The sequence below is a fragment of the Perca flavescens genome, chromosome 4 (genome assembly GCF_004354835.1).
Source record: "Perca flavescens isolate YP-PL-M2 chromosome 4, PFLA_1.0, whole genome shotgun sequence".
In the NCBI taxonomy this organism is placed as follows: domain Eukaryota; kingdom Metazoa; phylum Chordata; class Actinopteri; order Perciformes; family Percidae; genus Perca; species Perca flavescens.
Window position 1 is genome coordinate 34,923,259 of NC_041334.1, and position 16,466 is coordinate 34,939,724.

General features: G+C 40.0%; 1 protein-coding gene across 1 annotated transcript; it reads left to right on the forward strand.

The window, feature by feature from the left end:
- Positions 1-919: 919 nt before the first annotated feature.
- Positions 920-16,114, forward strand: grm6b (glutamate receptor, metabotropic 6b). Its single transcript, XM_028576395.1, has 10 exons — positions 920-1,456; positions 5,248-5,464; positions 7,628-7,763; positions 8,282-8,436; positions 8,771-8,911; positions 9,029-9,229; positions 10,341-10,480; positions 11,452-12,075; positions 12,157-12,468; positions 15,887-16,114. Exons 1-10 carry the CDS (start codon positions 920-922, stop codon positions 16,112-16,114), a joined length of 2,691 nt encoding a protein of 896 aa, XP_028432196.1.
- The last annotated feature ends 352 nt before the right edge of the window (positions 16,115-16,466 follow it).

Below are 16,466 nucleotides of genomic sequence, written 5' to 3' on the forward strand. Positions count from 1 at the left end.
AATTTGGATTTAACACTAGAATTATTTAGTATTTAGTATTTATTTAACTAAAATTAAGTTACCCCATAATAAATATTTTCTAGTGTCCAAATTCTGCTTGGAAACATTATATATATTTACACTCTTAATGATTTACTTTTACAGTCTAGTGGATGTTTAGCCCAGTTGTTCACTGTGGGTTTGATCAATGATCTTCAGGCAGATAAAATTAAACTGCTCCAACTTTTGGAGCATGAAATTCTGCGACAGTTCAGTTGATGTTTTCTGTTTTGCAGAATTTATAGTGCTTTCCGTCATCAGCTCTCAGCTCTCTGTGATAAAAGCTTCCAATATTTACTCTGTTATCCTGCATGCCGTGTAAAGTCTTCTCTTAGCTGCAGATTTTTTTAAATGGTGTATACATGTCTTAGTTTGGATCTAGTGTACCAAAACAGATCGCAGCATAAACATGAAAAGCAGATTAAATTTAATTGTCTTTTTTTTTTTTTTTACCAATCTTCTAATGGGCTCTCTGCATTCATACATTTAGTTATCTGATATGGATCATTTTAGCATTAACATGCAATGTTCAAAAAACACAAAACTGTATTCAAGATCTTAAGTCTCCTACGATACCAAACCTGTCATGCAAAAAAGACAATGTGAATCAGAAATGTTTCATTTTAGGTTGTAACCATTACAAATGCACGTTGTATTTAAATATTTAACAGTCACATAGCTTCACTGATGTGACCGACCAAACATATATAAACACAAAGAACCAGGTAGATGAACAGCAATAGTAGTTTGACAGTTTGCAGCCGTTCGTCTTCATACTGATCATTATGATGGGATGCTAATCAGACCTCTCTGACTGCCCTCAGGTGTCAAAGGTAGAGGGAGCGGCCTGGTCCTGTCAGTACCTTTGCTGGTCATCATGATGACATCAGAGGCCCGCTCATCCCATCGGTGCTGCTGGCGCAGTTCACCTTTCACATACCAAACATGGCTTCAGTTGATGTGGGTGCTCTTGGTGGGTGTCAGCCCAGGCTGTTGGGCCCAGCAGGGCACCCAACCCCAGTCCATCAAAATTGAGGGTGACATCACCTTGGGCGGGCTGTTCCCGGTGCACTCTCGGGGGCCTGCTGGTGTGCCCTGCGGGGAGATCAAGAGAGAAAAGGGGATCCATCGATTGGAGGCCATGCTTTACGCCTTGGACCAGATAAACAGTGACCCGGACCTTCTGCCTAACATCACTCTGGGGGCCCGGATCTTGGACACCTGCTCCAGAGACACCTACGCCCTAGAGCAGTCGCTCACCTTTGTCCAGGCCCTCATCCAGAAGGACACCTCAGATGTGCGCTGCTCAAATGGAGAGCCTCCCATCATCCCCAAACCAGAGAGGGTGGTTGGGGTGATTGGGGCGTCTGGCAGCTCGGTGTCCATCATGGTGGCCAATGTGCTCAGATTGTTTTCGGTGAGTTTTCACCATCTCTCTTCATTAAACACTGAAAGGGCTAAATATTTGGGACAGTTCCTTTCAGTAAGTAAGCTGATGTGGTGAATCCAGGTGAAAGTCATTATCCCTTACTGGGTTTTTAATCTATTCACAAAGGAGAAAATAGAAGCATGTGAGTTAAAGCAGTGGCTCCCAACCTGGGGGTTAGGATCCCCCAATTGGCCCCAGATAAATCTGAGGGGCGCAAAGATAATTAAGGTCATTAATTAAAAGTTATGCTTTAAAATAAAAAACCTTATATTTTCTGTTATTTTTAAATTTGAATTGCTAGATACTTGGGGCATCCTGTTGGTTGCATGGTTAAGACATGTACCACACAACTGAACCATTACCAGTTTGATTACAGCCCTGTGTTTCCCGTCTCTCTATTCTGTGTCTGGCAAGAATACCACACATCTGCCATAAATATATACACACATATATTTTGGATGCTTTCACTTCTCAAAAACCTTTCAAATGAAATAAGTGATTAGGGGTCACAAGTGGCATTGCATCAATTTAAGTCGTCACAAGCCAAAACACTTAGTCAATGACCTTCAAACTATAGAGATACTGTGCCAAAAAGTTTGCAACTATCTGGAATACATCACTTATATTTTGGATGTTTAGTTTTGAACATCGTTTAGTGTTATCAGTGACCAGCTGCGCTCAGAAAGTGTAGGCCTACTTATCATGTGTCTGATATAGACGTATGGCTCAAACTAGCTAATGATTCTGTTTTAATAGAACTTACTTGTTCATGCTCATACTGTTACATTAGCTCACTGCTGATCTAGTTCAAATGTGCAGGAGCACACGACAGTCTTATTCATTTAATCATTTTATCCACTCTTAGATGATGAATGGACCATCGTTGTGTGAATGCTGATTCAGCAGCATTTATATATATTTTTTACATCAGTGGTGTTATTCAACTTGTCAATGAAATTCATACCAATTAAAACTATTCTCACTACTTCAACTTCTTACAGATTTAAGCTATTAATCCAGTTTAGCTTTAGCAATTTAGCTATTTTCCGCAGGAAATGCATTTTCTAGTTAAATTTAGTCTTCATTCTGCAGCATGAACATGGTGACTGAGGTTTAATTGCATTTCGCTTATGGATTTTACAAACCTAATTTCTATAGAAATAAGTCATTTGAAATTAATGGAATAACTAATTCCAGTGAGTGAGTCTTTGCTTCATAGGATTTTGAATCCATTCTCTTGGGTGGCCACCACAGGTTAATCAGTGTTATGTGGTCATTGTAGTTTTTCTTCCTTCTTTTACAGATAATTGACCTTTGACAAGTGATTACACGCTTATAGCGATAGGAGTCTGTGTAAATCCCACATTATGTCATGTTCTCGTTGACTTACTGACCTTGTCTGCCAGGAATCTAGAAATGTCCAAAAATCAACAATAATCAGGGTCAAATTGGCCAAATTTGTTTTTCATAAAAAAAAAAACTGAAAGCAGACTTTTTTTTTTACTTGGTACAGCATTTTATTTTTTTTTTTAAGATTTTTTTTGTGGGCATTTTAGGCCTTTATTTCCTCAGGACATATAAAGACACGAAAGGGGAGAGAGAGGGGGAATGACATGCAACAAAGGGCCACAGGTTGGAGTCGAACCTGCGGCTGCTGCGTTGAGGAGTAAACCTCTATATATGTGCTCCTGCTCTACCAAGTGAGCTAACCCGGCCACTGGTACTGCATTCTTCATAGTAAGGATATGGTGAGGATTGTTGATTTGAGAGCCAAGAAAGGGTAGCCTGCATACAGGGCAGATGTTAACTACAGAATTATAGATCCCACCCTCCACTAAGCCCCTCTCAGCAGCTCAGGACCCTGGGCTGAAAATAGAGCATCAGGGCAGGGGGATGACATTGGTTCTAGGATAACAGCAACTTGTAGCCTGGATGATGGTATGTTTCCTCCTACTTTCCATATGTGCTGCTCTCCGCGCCGTGGATTCTTCTAGACTGATGTTCACTATACGTTGACATCTGCTCTTAGCCAGAGCAGAAGCTACCACACATGCTGTTTTATCTTGCGTATTTCTTTTTTGCAATAAGTGAAAACTGTATTGTAGGAGTAGGGCATATTATATAATATAATGTATAATTTAGTGTGTATCATATTATATTATATTATTATTATTATATTACAAAACAATTTCAGCTTGTTAAATAACACAATATATAGTAGGTCCAACAGTATATTCACCCGAGGTATTTTCTTACAAAACCTTTAAGAAATTACCAGTTAAGACAAATTATTAACTGATTACTATTTCAACATTTTAAATTTGAGGCCTTGCTGCTGTAATTTGAATATCTTTAGGTTTTGAACCAATGGTCTCACAAATAGAGCAACCGAAAACTTTGGTAATAGATAATGGACATTTTTTCCTTTTTCTGACATTTCATAGACTAAACAATATTAATAATAAAAAATATATCTATAGGCTATATTAACATTATACAATAAGTATTAGTTGTAGGCCTATTTGTAATGTTGCAATGTATGAAGTATCATCCAATACTCTTGACGGTCACAAAAAAATTCATGCTTGTCATAACATCTTTATCTTGAGCCTGCAAACACTTCTGTTTCTAGTTAGTGAAGTTTAACCAGAGACTTAAGTCAGGGCTAAACCACAATCACATTTTCTTGGCTTGGTTCTGGAATATCTTGGACAGTTTCAATCACTTACTGATAGTGAGGAGTGGACACTTATGTTACTGATACGGCTCATTGATTTAAGAAAGTGAATTGGTGCAGATGCTTCTATGGGATTATTTTGGAGAGGATTACGTTATACAAATACAAACAACCTCCTTGCTGACACAGTCTTGTTTGGACACTGATGTCCCATGTCACTTAAAGAACGTGTTAAACACAATGACAGAATAATGTTGTTTTGGAGAAAGTTTACACCTGGTTGAGGATGTGGTCAGTAAAATGGAGGGCGACCAGTAAGTTTGAGCTTGACAGGGTTAACACACAGCGGCAAATTGAAGCTGCATGTGGCCATCAGAATTAAATATATTGTATGGCTTACAGCTGAGAAATGCTAACCTTTTTCTAGTCTCTTGATCTCTGTCTCTCCCTCTGTGCTTAACGTAATTTGACTAAAACCCCTATAATCCTTCCAGATAATCTGTGAAATGGTTATCTCTCTCCTCTCTCCTTCTCCCTTCGCTACCCCCTTGTGTCTACCTTTCTCTGCTCGTCCGCTCCAGAGGGCCCAGCGTTAAGCCACGCTGGGAAACCAGCATTAGCAGGGTCAGGGTTGAGGCTGTCGACATAAACTGTGTCATTAAAGAAGTAGCACACCAGTAAATTAATCTTCTCATCATTTTTTCCTCCCAAACAAATGCTTTTACAGCTGTGGTTCCTACCATGTGTATTTCACGTCGTCCCCATCCTTATCACAGACCAGCTCTGGGCAGATCGCACAGTGAAGTTGCCTCAGTTCTGAGAATTACTGAGAACACAGGCTGTTCAAGCGATGATCGCTCTCTATGATAGTCCAATTTTGGGATTTTAATCTACTACAACTTGTTAGTATTAACGTGGAAGGCGTCCATTTAGTTTTAAGGTTGTGTCTGTGAGTCAGTGGTGCATCATCCTCTGATATGGTTCACTGCCTCTTCTAGTCCTTTTTTAAATCTTTGGTATACAATATTGGCCTAATTGTGCTGCTCATGTTTTCCCCTTGACTTGACTCTTTCGTCATCACTGACCCATCCTTGTGTCTCAGATCCCCCAGATCAGCTATGCCTCCACTGCCCCGGAGCTGAGTGACAAGAGCCGCTACGAGTTCTTCTCCCGTGTGGTGCCTCCTGACTCCTACCAGGCCCAGGCCATGGTGGACATAGTCAAAGCCATGGGCTGGAACTACGTCTCCACGCTGGCCTCCGAGGGCAACTATGGAGAGAGCGGTGTAGACGCCTTCCTCCAGATATCCAGAGAAGCAGGTTTTGTGTTTGGCTGTATGAATGTGAATTCCCTGCTGGGACAATTACTCATTTAACAAGACGTGTTGTTCTCACTCATTAAAAGTCTAAAATAGGAAACACAAATCCTTTAATACACAAGAACTAACAGGGCAAACAGAAGTCACTACCTCATATGGGTTTAAAAGCGCAATGATGTTACTAGGGTTCAGGTTTCAGTATTCAGTTAGTATCTTACACACACTGCAGAGGATCCTAATCTCCTGACCTTTCCCCTAGTGCCACTATGAAGTTTACATTTGTGGTTTTGAGTACACCTCTATTATTAAATTATTATTATTATTATTATTATTATTATTCGATGAACGGCCACGAAATTTGGTACCCTCAGAATGAATTGTAGCTAATAACTTTGGTCAACTCCTGACTTTTCATCTAAAACTATCACAAGGTAAACATTAAATTTCCATTATTTTGGTTTATGACCAATTCCTGCAAAACTGACATTCCCATCAGCTCCATCTATAATTTGTGTTTAGTGCTAATTATCTCCACAGCGCTGTGGAATAAGGGCAGCGATGGTGGCTCTGCAAAATAATCTTGGGAAGGAACTTGTTTTGGTGCAACATTTGCACTCCGCATAAGAAAACGCCACATACAATATGAAATTAAGTTGTTCACAAAAACAAAAACAAAAAAACAGTTAATCAAATACACTAACGTGAGCTATTTAAACTAGCAGGATATGTGGTTAAATATAATTTGCTTTCACCAGTGTATCAGTCTCAAAACATTCTTTGTAAATATTAACAATCCCCCAAAAGAACCAAGCAGGCCCCTCTTGTTGCAAAACCAATTTATTTTCAAAACTTGCCGTTTTCAGCATGTGGCTTGCTAACTCGAAAGCTGTTGGCGTTTCCCATAGCGAAGGGATTTTGAGAACCAATAGACAGAGAGCGAACATCCTGCACGTGAGCCACGCGCCGGATGTCAGGCTTTATCTTGGAAATGCACTTCCGTCGATCCATACGGTGCTAAATAACACTAAATGTTAGTAAGCCAACAGGCTAAACTAAGTTGGTAAACATGGTCAACATGATAGCCTACCTGCTAAACATCAGCATGTTAGCATTGTCATTGTTAGCATAGCATGCTGACATTACCAAGTCTTCATGCTGACGTTACCAAGTCTCAAAGCTGCTAGTGTGGCTGTAGACTCTTTACTATGCCTAGTTTACGGAATTATTAAGCTTAGGTCCGAAGCTATTCATCTAGAAACTAATATTCTACAGCCATGTTAGCTCTGAGAGGCTGTACTGAGGCAAAGTGGTGCTTTGAGCGAAATGCTAACATCAGCAGGCCAATGTCACTACCAGATGTGAGTCGAGTGCAGATGTGAGTTGCGCATGCGTCACTTTGCGACAATGACGCATAGGTACATAACATAGCAGTAATTTATTATTTAGTGTAAGGCATCACATTTTCACGGCATGATCCCTGATGTCAGTTCTAGATTAGAGGCAGGAGTAGCCCACAAGAACCTGCTAACGAGAGACTTCTGTAATGTCAATACAATAAACATGGACCTACATAACAAAGTTCGTTAACTGCTGGCTACAAGTTAGCAATCAAACACAACAAAGGCTGTCACGAATGGCGTTTCCAATCAAACAATCATAGATAGCTAAAATGTTTTTGAAATGATTTCCATCTTCTGTTATTGTTTGTAATGAGAAAAGTTTATTATTTTATGGATATCACAAATTTCAGTATGACACAGACGCGCCCACCTTGCTTGGATCCGGGCGTTATCCCGTAAACCGTTTAAATCTGAGCATGCGCAACTCACATCTGCACTCGACTCACATCGGGTAGTGACACCAACATGCTCACAATGACAAGGCTGATGCTAAGCAGATATAATGTTTACCATGTCAACTATCTTAGTTTAGTGTATTAGCATGCTAACATTTGCTAATTAGGCTGATGAGTAGGGAAACATGAATATCTAAGTAATGTCACTATATTTTATATTGTCCTTTAAGTAATAGATAATTCACTTTTTAATGTTTCAGTTATGGTATTATTTATAAGTATTATATACATACTTATTTAACTGTGCAGTGAGGGGAGAAAACTGGGATGTACAGCAAAGCCAATGCATTTCCAATATCTCTGACACAGGTGGGCTGTGTATTGCACAGTCCATAAAGATCCCCAGAGAGCCCAGACCAGGGGAGTTTGAGAAGATCATCAAGAGGCTGATGGAGACCTCTAATGCTCGTGGGGTCATCATCTTTGCAAATGAGGATGACATCAAGTGAGTCAAGTTCTGCTGCACGTTAGGCCTGCTCGAAATCATAATCACGATTATTTTGGTCAATACTGAAATCACGATTATTTAACAAAGTTAATTGTCATTGTCTTTTGGAAATATGTTGCAATTATTGAACTTTAAAAACATAGACACAGTTAAACAAATCAACAGTGAAAACACCTAAAACTGTGAAATTGCAATTAATACTTTTCCCGTTTGAAATTTTTGAATTTTTTCATTCAGAACACCATAAGAGTTAATCTTCAAAACGTAATGTGCAAAATAATAGTTTTTCTCGATTACTTTGTTTTTGTGATCATTAGGAGCCGAAATCATAATCATGATTAAAATTTCAATTAATTGCACAACCCTAATGCCCGTCATATTAGAGAAAGGAAATCAGCCAGATGATGAGAGTTTTATATTTAATTGTCAAGAATTCGGTTTGATAATCACACTTGGTCCCCAGCAGAGAATTAAAGTGGAAAGTTTGTGATGAAGTACGATCTGTTCTCTTTCAGACGGGTGTTGCAGAGTGCCAAAAAGGCCAACCTGACAGGCCACTTTCTGTTTGTTGGTTCCGACAGTTGGGGAGCCAAAAACTCCCCCATTCAAGACCAGGAGGATGTGGCTGAGGGCGCTGTCACCATCCTGCCCAAAAGAGCCTCTATTGATGGTAGGGCAAATTTATTAAATCATTAATATTACATCTAACTCTAAACAAAGGATGAAATAGGAATATCTAAAACATTTGACACTAATAGATTAGTCTAATACTAATGCAACAAATAAAGGAAATTATTGATGTTTTGATAATCTGCTAGTAATATTTTCACAATGTCATTAAATAAAATGAGTCACAACCATTGTGAAAAGAATTGTATTTATTTACTGATTTCAGCACAATAGGATTATTGGTATACTGATAACAATCAGAGTGCAGTGGTTTCAAAGCATGCATGACATTTTCATGAAACATTAAATGGGGTCTGGTTTGTGAAATAATACAGGGTTCGACCAGTACTTCACTTCAAGATCTCTAGAAAACAACAGAAGAAACATCTGGTTTGCAGAATTCTGGGAGGATGACTTCAAGTGCAAACTTACACGCCCTGGCATAAAGTATGAACTTGGTAGAAGAAAATGTACAGGTAAGAATACTACAGTTTAATGTACTGGGGAAATCCTTGAAATTTTAAATTGATTTTAGTTCTGTGTTTGTGAGCAGTTTTGACTCTTCATCTTTTAACGCTTTTGACATCCGTCAGGTGAGGAAAGAATCAGTCAACACTCTCAGTACGAACAGGAGGGCAAAGTGCAGTTTGTGATTGATGCTGTGTACGCCATGGCCCACGCCTTACACAGCATGCACATAGACCTGTGTCCTGGCTCCATGGGTGTCTGCGAGAAGATGGACCCTGTGGAAGGACAGATGCTGCTCCAATACATTCACTCTGTCAACTTCAATGGTGAGCTTTTGACTTTAAAAGAATACGCCACCGTTTGTTGAAATAGGGCTTATCATGGTCTACCCTGGCTGTAGATAGGTGGGCCAACACATTTTGTCTCAGTGCAAGTAGTTAGTTTTTTTTTTTGTTGGCTCACTTTTACTCACAACATGCTAACCGGCAACATAGGATTCCATTCACTACGCTAAGCTAACTAGCAGCGGCGCTGCCGGTGTTGCACCGGACTAAAGCGATGCATGCACAAAAAATGCGTTGGCTCACCTATCTACAGCTACGGGAGACCGTGATATGCCCTATTTCAACAAACGGTTGTGTATCCCTTTTATCTGTTTTAGTTGTCTTCTCCTTTCTCATGCAATGTGTGATGATTTGGAAGAAAGTTTCCTATTTTCCTTCATCAAACTGGATGAGAAACCCTAAGTTACATTTGAGATTTATGCTGGCAAATATGTTGCTTTTCCACTGCTGCTCCCTGACACTGCAGAGTTTTTAAAGGAAGCACATTTAAAAACGAAAACGATAGAAGGGAGGTCAGCATGAAGTCAGAAGCCTTGAGATGTTTCTGCTAATGTACCTAGCTACAGAACACAGCACATTTCTTTAAAGCACGTCCCTTTCTCCCTAGGGCTGCCTCCTCGCTCTTCCCTATACACAACGCTCCCGCTTTTCATCCACGTCTTTCATAAAAAAAGTCACAGTTTGGAAAATAAACACAAAAAAATGTGTTCTATGAAAGCATCCTATTTACTGCTCTCATCTTGCTGGATGACCTTGGCTTGTATGAAAGATTTTCTGATGGAGCGCCTGCAGGGACCTGAGAGGAACATTCAATCACGTTAGGGCAACAGAGCAGAGTGCACTGAAAGACTGTATGTGTGGAGGAGAGCCTTTACTAAAGAGCATCCTGCACTCAGCTTTCACATGATTGCCCAAGACTGAAGAAAACCAACAGAAGCTGTATTCAACAGTGTGTGGGTGTTTTCTCCGCCACTAAAGATGGGGGTGCATATTTCCAACTTAGAGAGCTTGAATTCCTCCTCCCCTTTGACTCAGTTCTTCTTCTTCTTTTTTTGATAGCGCACAGGTCATTAAAACTGTCTCCATTAAACAGGCAGCGCAGGAACTGGAGTGATGTTCAATGAGAATGGAGATGCTCCTGGTCGTTACGACATTTTCCAGTACCAACTGTCTAATGTGAGCAACCCCGGCTACAAGGTTATCGGCCAGTGGACCAACCACCTTCGTCTCAATGTAAATATTTGGTTTTGTTCCATTTGAGGTACTACTTCAACTTCTACTAAAAGTTCGACATTTTGAGAAGATTGATACCACTCTCATGTCTACGCTAATTATGTAGTTAGAGCCAGCTGCCAGTTAGCTTAGCTTAGCATGAAGATGGGAAACTAGGGAAAAGAGCTAGTCTGGCTCTGTCCAAAGGTAAAAAAATCTGCCTGTCAGCACCTCAAATGCCCTCTAACTAACAAAATGCCACGTTGTGGTTTTACGGAGGGTTACGTGCCAGACCAGGTGCATTAACTTCCTGGAATTAGCAAGAGTCAGGCTAGCGGTTTCCTTGTTTCCAGTCTTTATGCTAAGATAAGCTTATTAGCTGCTGGTTCTAGCTGCATAGTTTCCAAATTTCAAACAAGATGTAGTCTTGTTTGAAATTTGGAATTCAATGACTAAAAGAGAGAAAGCCAGCCATGCTTTGTGCAATTCTAAATGGAAAGTAAGAATAATTAAAAAAATATGGAGATGCAGTTCAGTTCTAGTGCAGTTTTATATCACAGCAGTCTCAAGACCACATTTTCTGCCACAACATGTTTCTATTTTATTCTTTATTTTTATGCTGCTTTTAAATGTCTTATGTATCCCTATACGGTGTCCTTGAGTGCCGAGAAAGGCGCCTTTAAATAAAATATATTATTATTATTATCAACACTACACCAGAAATTTTAAAACAAGTTGATAACGGATCTTTTGACAGCTGCCAATTTCTGATCAGATATCCAATTCATCATCCGGAAGCCTGATCATTATATCAATATATCAGGCGTTGTGACTCTTGACCCTACTCAAACTGCACATTAAATGACAACCAGTGTGCTAAAATTCCGGCCAATTCTAAAATTAGAAATTGGGCCCGACAGTGTCTGTCTAGTTTAATGGCAGCAGCATATTTCAAGTAGTAAGATGTTTGTTTGTTTGTACATCCACCCTAGCCGGAGGAGATGCAGTGGTCAGGTGGTGATCGTAACATCCCTGAGTCGGTATGCAGTTTCCCCTGTGAGTCTGGAGAGAGGAAAAAGATGGTGAAGGGTGTTCCCTGCTGCTGGCACTGCGAGCTCTGTGATGGCTACCAGTACCTGCTGGATGAGTTCTCCTGCAACATGTGCCCCTTCGACATGAGGCCCTTAAAGAACCGCACAGGCTGCCGGATCACGCCCATCGTCAAGCTGGAGTGGAGCTCTCCCTGGGCTATCATCCCCGTCTTCCTGGCCATCCTGGGCATCCTGGCCACCACCGGAGTCATCGTCACCTTCATCCGCTTCAACGACACGCCCATCGTTCGGGCCTCCGGCAGAGAGCTCAGTTACGTGTTGCTGACGGGCATCTTCCTTATCTACCTCATCACCTTCCTCATGATAGCCGAGCCCAGTGTGTCCGTGTGTGCCTTCCGCAGGCTGCTGCTGGGGCTCGGCATGAGCATCAGCTACTCTGCCATGCTCACCAAGACCAACCGCATTTACCGCATCTTCGAACAGGGGAAGAAGTCAGTCACGCCCCCGAAATTCATCAGTCCCACCTCTCAGCTTATTATCACCTTTATACTCATCTCAGTGCAGGTATGCATGTTGATGCTTCTTTGACAGACACATCACCTAGATTCTTTGTAGCAGTCTTGACTAATGCTCCTTTCTCTGCAGTTACTCGGGGTGTTCATCTGGTTTGGTGTGATGCCCCCTCACACCATCATCGACTACGAGGAGCAGAAGCCCCCAAACCCAGAGTTTGCCCGCGGAGTCCTTAAGTGTGACATGTCCGACCTGTCCCTCATCTTGTGTCTGAGCTACAGTATCGTACTGATGATCACCTGCACTGTGTACGCTATCAAGAGCAGAGGAGTTCCTGAGACCTTCAACGAGGCCAAACCCATCGGCTTCACCATGTACACGACCTGCATCATCTGGCTGGCCTTTGTACCTATCTTCTTTGGCACAGCACAGTCTACGGAGAAGGTTGGAAATCTAACATTTTTATAGGTCTTACCAACCGCTTGTACTTTACTTGAGTACTTTAGTAGTAGTACATTCTTTGTACTGCTTACTACTCCACTACATTTCACAAGGAAATTACTTAGATGAAATACAAAACATGATCAACTTCTAAAATAGGATGTATTTACAGACTGAACTACCCAACAGTATATAAAGTAGTTAGCTCCACCTCAGCCAATTAAACCATTAAATGCTGCTTATACATTATTATATCAGAACTATCCAATAATATAACATATAATATAGCATGTGTTAATAACATACACTGTTTTTATACATATATAATAATAATACTTTTACTTTTATGTTAGATACTTTAATTAAGTATATTTTGTACAACACAGGATGTGTATTGTAATGTTGTATTTTTATAGTGATATTGCTTAAAAAATACAATGCTACACAAATAAATGCATCATCAATTAATTTGCTGATTATTTTCCCAATTTATCGATGTATTTATAAAATGTCAGAGGATAGTGAAAAAAGCCAATCGCAATATGGTGTTTTGAAATGACTTGTTTTATCCCACCAGCAGTTAAAAATACAAAAATATTCTGTCTACTATCATATAAGATCAAGAAGAGCAGCAAATATTTACATTTTAAAAGGTGCAGTAGGTAAGACTTATAAAACTAACTTTCTGTCATATTTGCTGAAACTGACCCTATGTTTGAGTAGAACTACATGAGGCAGGTAATTACAAAAATAAATCCTCTGGCACCACCTACAGTTTGTTCAGATGCACCAATCAGGGTCAGAAGGGGTGTCTAATGCCGTGTTCTATTTACCTTGGAACTCGGAAGCCGGAGCTGGGAATGACGTCATACCCGAGTTTGTTTCCAACTTTGACATCGGGAAAATCCGAGTTCCGAGGTAAATAGAACGCGGCATAAGTGCGCATTCATTCTCCCTTCTGGAGGGAGGGGCATAGGAGTCCGTTTTGGGCTTTAGCAGAAAGGGGGCAAGGGACTGAGAAACTGTCGATGTTCACATTTTTTGGCTAAGTCCTGGATCTTCGCAATCCTACCTACAGCACCTTTAAGGGGCTGGAAACAGGAAATATTTTTGCAGCAATGTTTCAAAAAAGAAAGGAATCTTTTCTCAGATTTCATTTGGACTCACCAGTTGGTGTTTTATCACACATAGCAGGGCACTCTGAGGCCTCGCTGTGCCAACACTTACGTACGTGCTTTTCTGCTGTTGAATAAAACAGTAGCTCTCTTCACCTGCACGTTTTGGCAGTGTTACCACACGTCTGCATAATCAACTCAAAGATGGTACCAGTGAATTCTCATTCATTTAGCCATTTGTGCAATTATAATGAGATCATTATTTTCTTTATGGTATAATCTATTAATTGATCAGTTAATAGATTCTTTTGTAAAGTTTAGTCCCTCATTTTGTTATACAATTAATGGTCAAATGAATATCAGTACATTCATTTTGTCACAGTCACTTAAGAAAAAGAAGTACTTTATTAATCCCTCTTGGGGAAATTAAATTTTCTCTGAGGCTCTTTTCTGTGGCTCCTATTTTAAATAATCAGGCAAATCCAAAAATATTATTATTTGTATGCAATACACAATAACACGCTAATAGTAAGAGAGTAAATGAATCCCACAGATGTTTAAAGTGAAATCTGAGTTTGTTGCCTGTCATATCCTATTTGCTTCCTGCTGTACTCACGGGACATCCTTCCTCCACTGTACTGAGAGTTTAATTTAGCTTGTGGGCTATTTCTGCCGTCACAAAGTATGAGGCTTTTGGAAAAACAGAGATATGCTTTGACTAATAGAGAGCGGTATTATGAATCAGTCAGGCTGAAAGAATTAAAGCCTGAGGTGCTTTCAAAGTCTTTTCACCTCCCCCGTATGGAAATGAAGTGAATTAAGAAAAGGACGGGAGGGAAAGAAAGGAGGTCAGATGAGCTGAGGGACGGTAGAGACCCCTTGTAGACCAATTCAGCCATCTGATTCAATTAATCACCACTTAGAAAAATAGCTAAATATAGACACTAACTTTTGTCTGGCTCATGGAAATAGTGCCCGTTATCTTCCCATCCTGCGTAAGACAAACCATGTGTAGGAGATGATTTACCTGCTTGATGTCTGTATTTACATATGGAACATCCGTTAACTGTTCCTGAGCCAGTCTCTCGGCTCGCCTCGGGCCAAACGCATGAATACAATCACCACAGCTCCTTTTACAAATGGAGAGGTCACTAAGAGAAACTGATGAAAAGCACGGCAGAGATGATAAAAGAAATTATACTGTATGGACATCAGCTTGTGAGATACCAGGATGTTTTCTGCTGCTGAGGATAGTAGAATGTATGACTTATTTATGGCACAAATATTGCTTATTTATGGAACATATGGCTTGATTTATTCATGACTTGTACATTTTGCTTGAATGAGTTCATAATTTATTGGAGGCAGATCTCAGGAGAAGCCACTTCTCATTATTACTGTTGGATTTGCATTAAGACATATATATTGTTTATATAGTAGCATTATGACTACATATACCAGGTTATATATCATTTATCAGGGGGAAAACACTGCCTCCTGTGCTTCGAAATGAAAATGGTAAAGACTGCATTGTGACAACCTATAAGATAACATAAGTTGAACATGTGCAAGATGATATAATCGAATATTAAATGCAAACGGACGGACAGGTAATGAGCAGAAATTAATTGATCATTTGTTGAGTAGCTGTGACCGTAGGGGTGTGTGTGTGTGTGTGTGTGTGTAAGGATTAGGGCTGAATGATTTTTTTTCTGCCAGATATTGCGATTATGATTCGATTGGCGTTAAAAAAAAAAAGTTTAGCTAAAGTTTAATATTCACTGTGTAGATAAAATGCTCTATATTCTTATGCAAGGATGAGAACAAAAATATGAATTGCCAGAAATATGTTGTTTTTCCTTTTAACAAGCATGGTTAATGGCCCATGCTTAGTCACACACATTTATCACAAAAGCTAAAGTTATAATAACAAATATCAGTACTTTCCTGTAAATGTTTCTTATATGCCTCAGTTCAATAGCAGCATCTACATATGGCACCTTCTACAATCATGTTAATAAAAGTAATATAAATAAAAAATCCACTGAAAATAGGACATTTCCATAAACAATCTGTGATGTGTAACATTATCCCAGCATTACCTTTGAAAAAACAGTGAAATAGTTATTACAGAAAGAGGAATAAAAAATGTTAAACCAAACATTCAACTAAACGTCGCACATTTGATTAATCGCGGTCTTAACGACTAGCTAATCACATTCTTTCAAATTGCGATTTTGATTTGAAAACGATTAATGGCTCAGCCTTAGTAGGGATCATTCTGACCTTCCGTGGCTCTGTTGCAGATGTTCATCCAGACCACCACCCTGACCGTGTCCATGAGCCTGAGCGCCACCGTATCCCTGGGCATGCTCTACATCCCCAAGGTCTACGTCATCATCTTCCACCCCGAGCAGAACGTCCAGAAGAGGAAGCGCAGCTTCAAAGCCGTGGCGCAGGCAGCCACCGTGTCCACGAGTCTGTCCCAGAAGTCAAACGGAGAGTCCAAGATCGTGCCGGACAGATCACAGTGAAACAAATAAAACTGGGTCCATGTTTTCATCTTCTAATGTCACAAGCACTCACTGAGACGGATGATAAAAAAAGAAATCAGCAATTACTTTCTTTTTTACTTTGGCTTCGGCTGGATTGTCTTTTCTTCCCCTTTACGATGGATTGAAAGACCGACAAAGACGTTCTTGGATGTGGTTTCTTTTTACATTAATTTAGGTAACTCAGATCTTCTGAAACTGGAAGAAGAAACACAAAAGGAAACCGAAATGCTCACACTTAAAATGGACAGCTTTTCAGTACACTTAAAACAATAAGTGGAAGGACGTTGAGCCGTCCTGAAATGGACTGGCTTAAGATTTTTTTCTTCTTTTG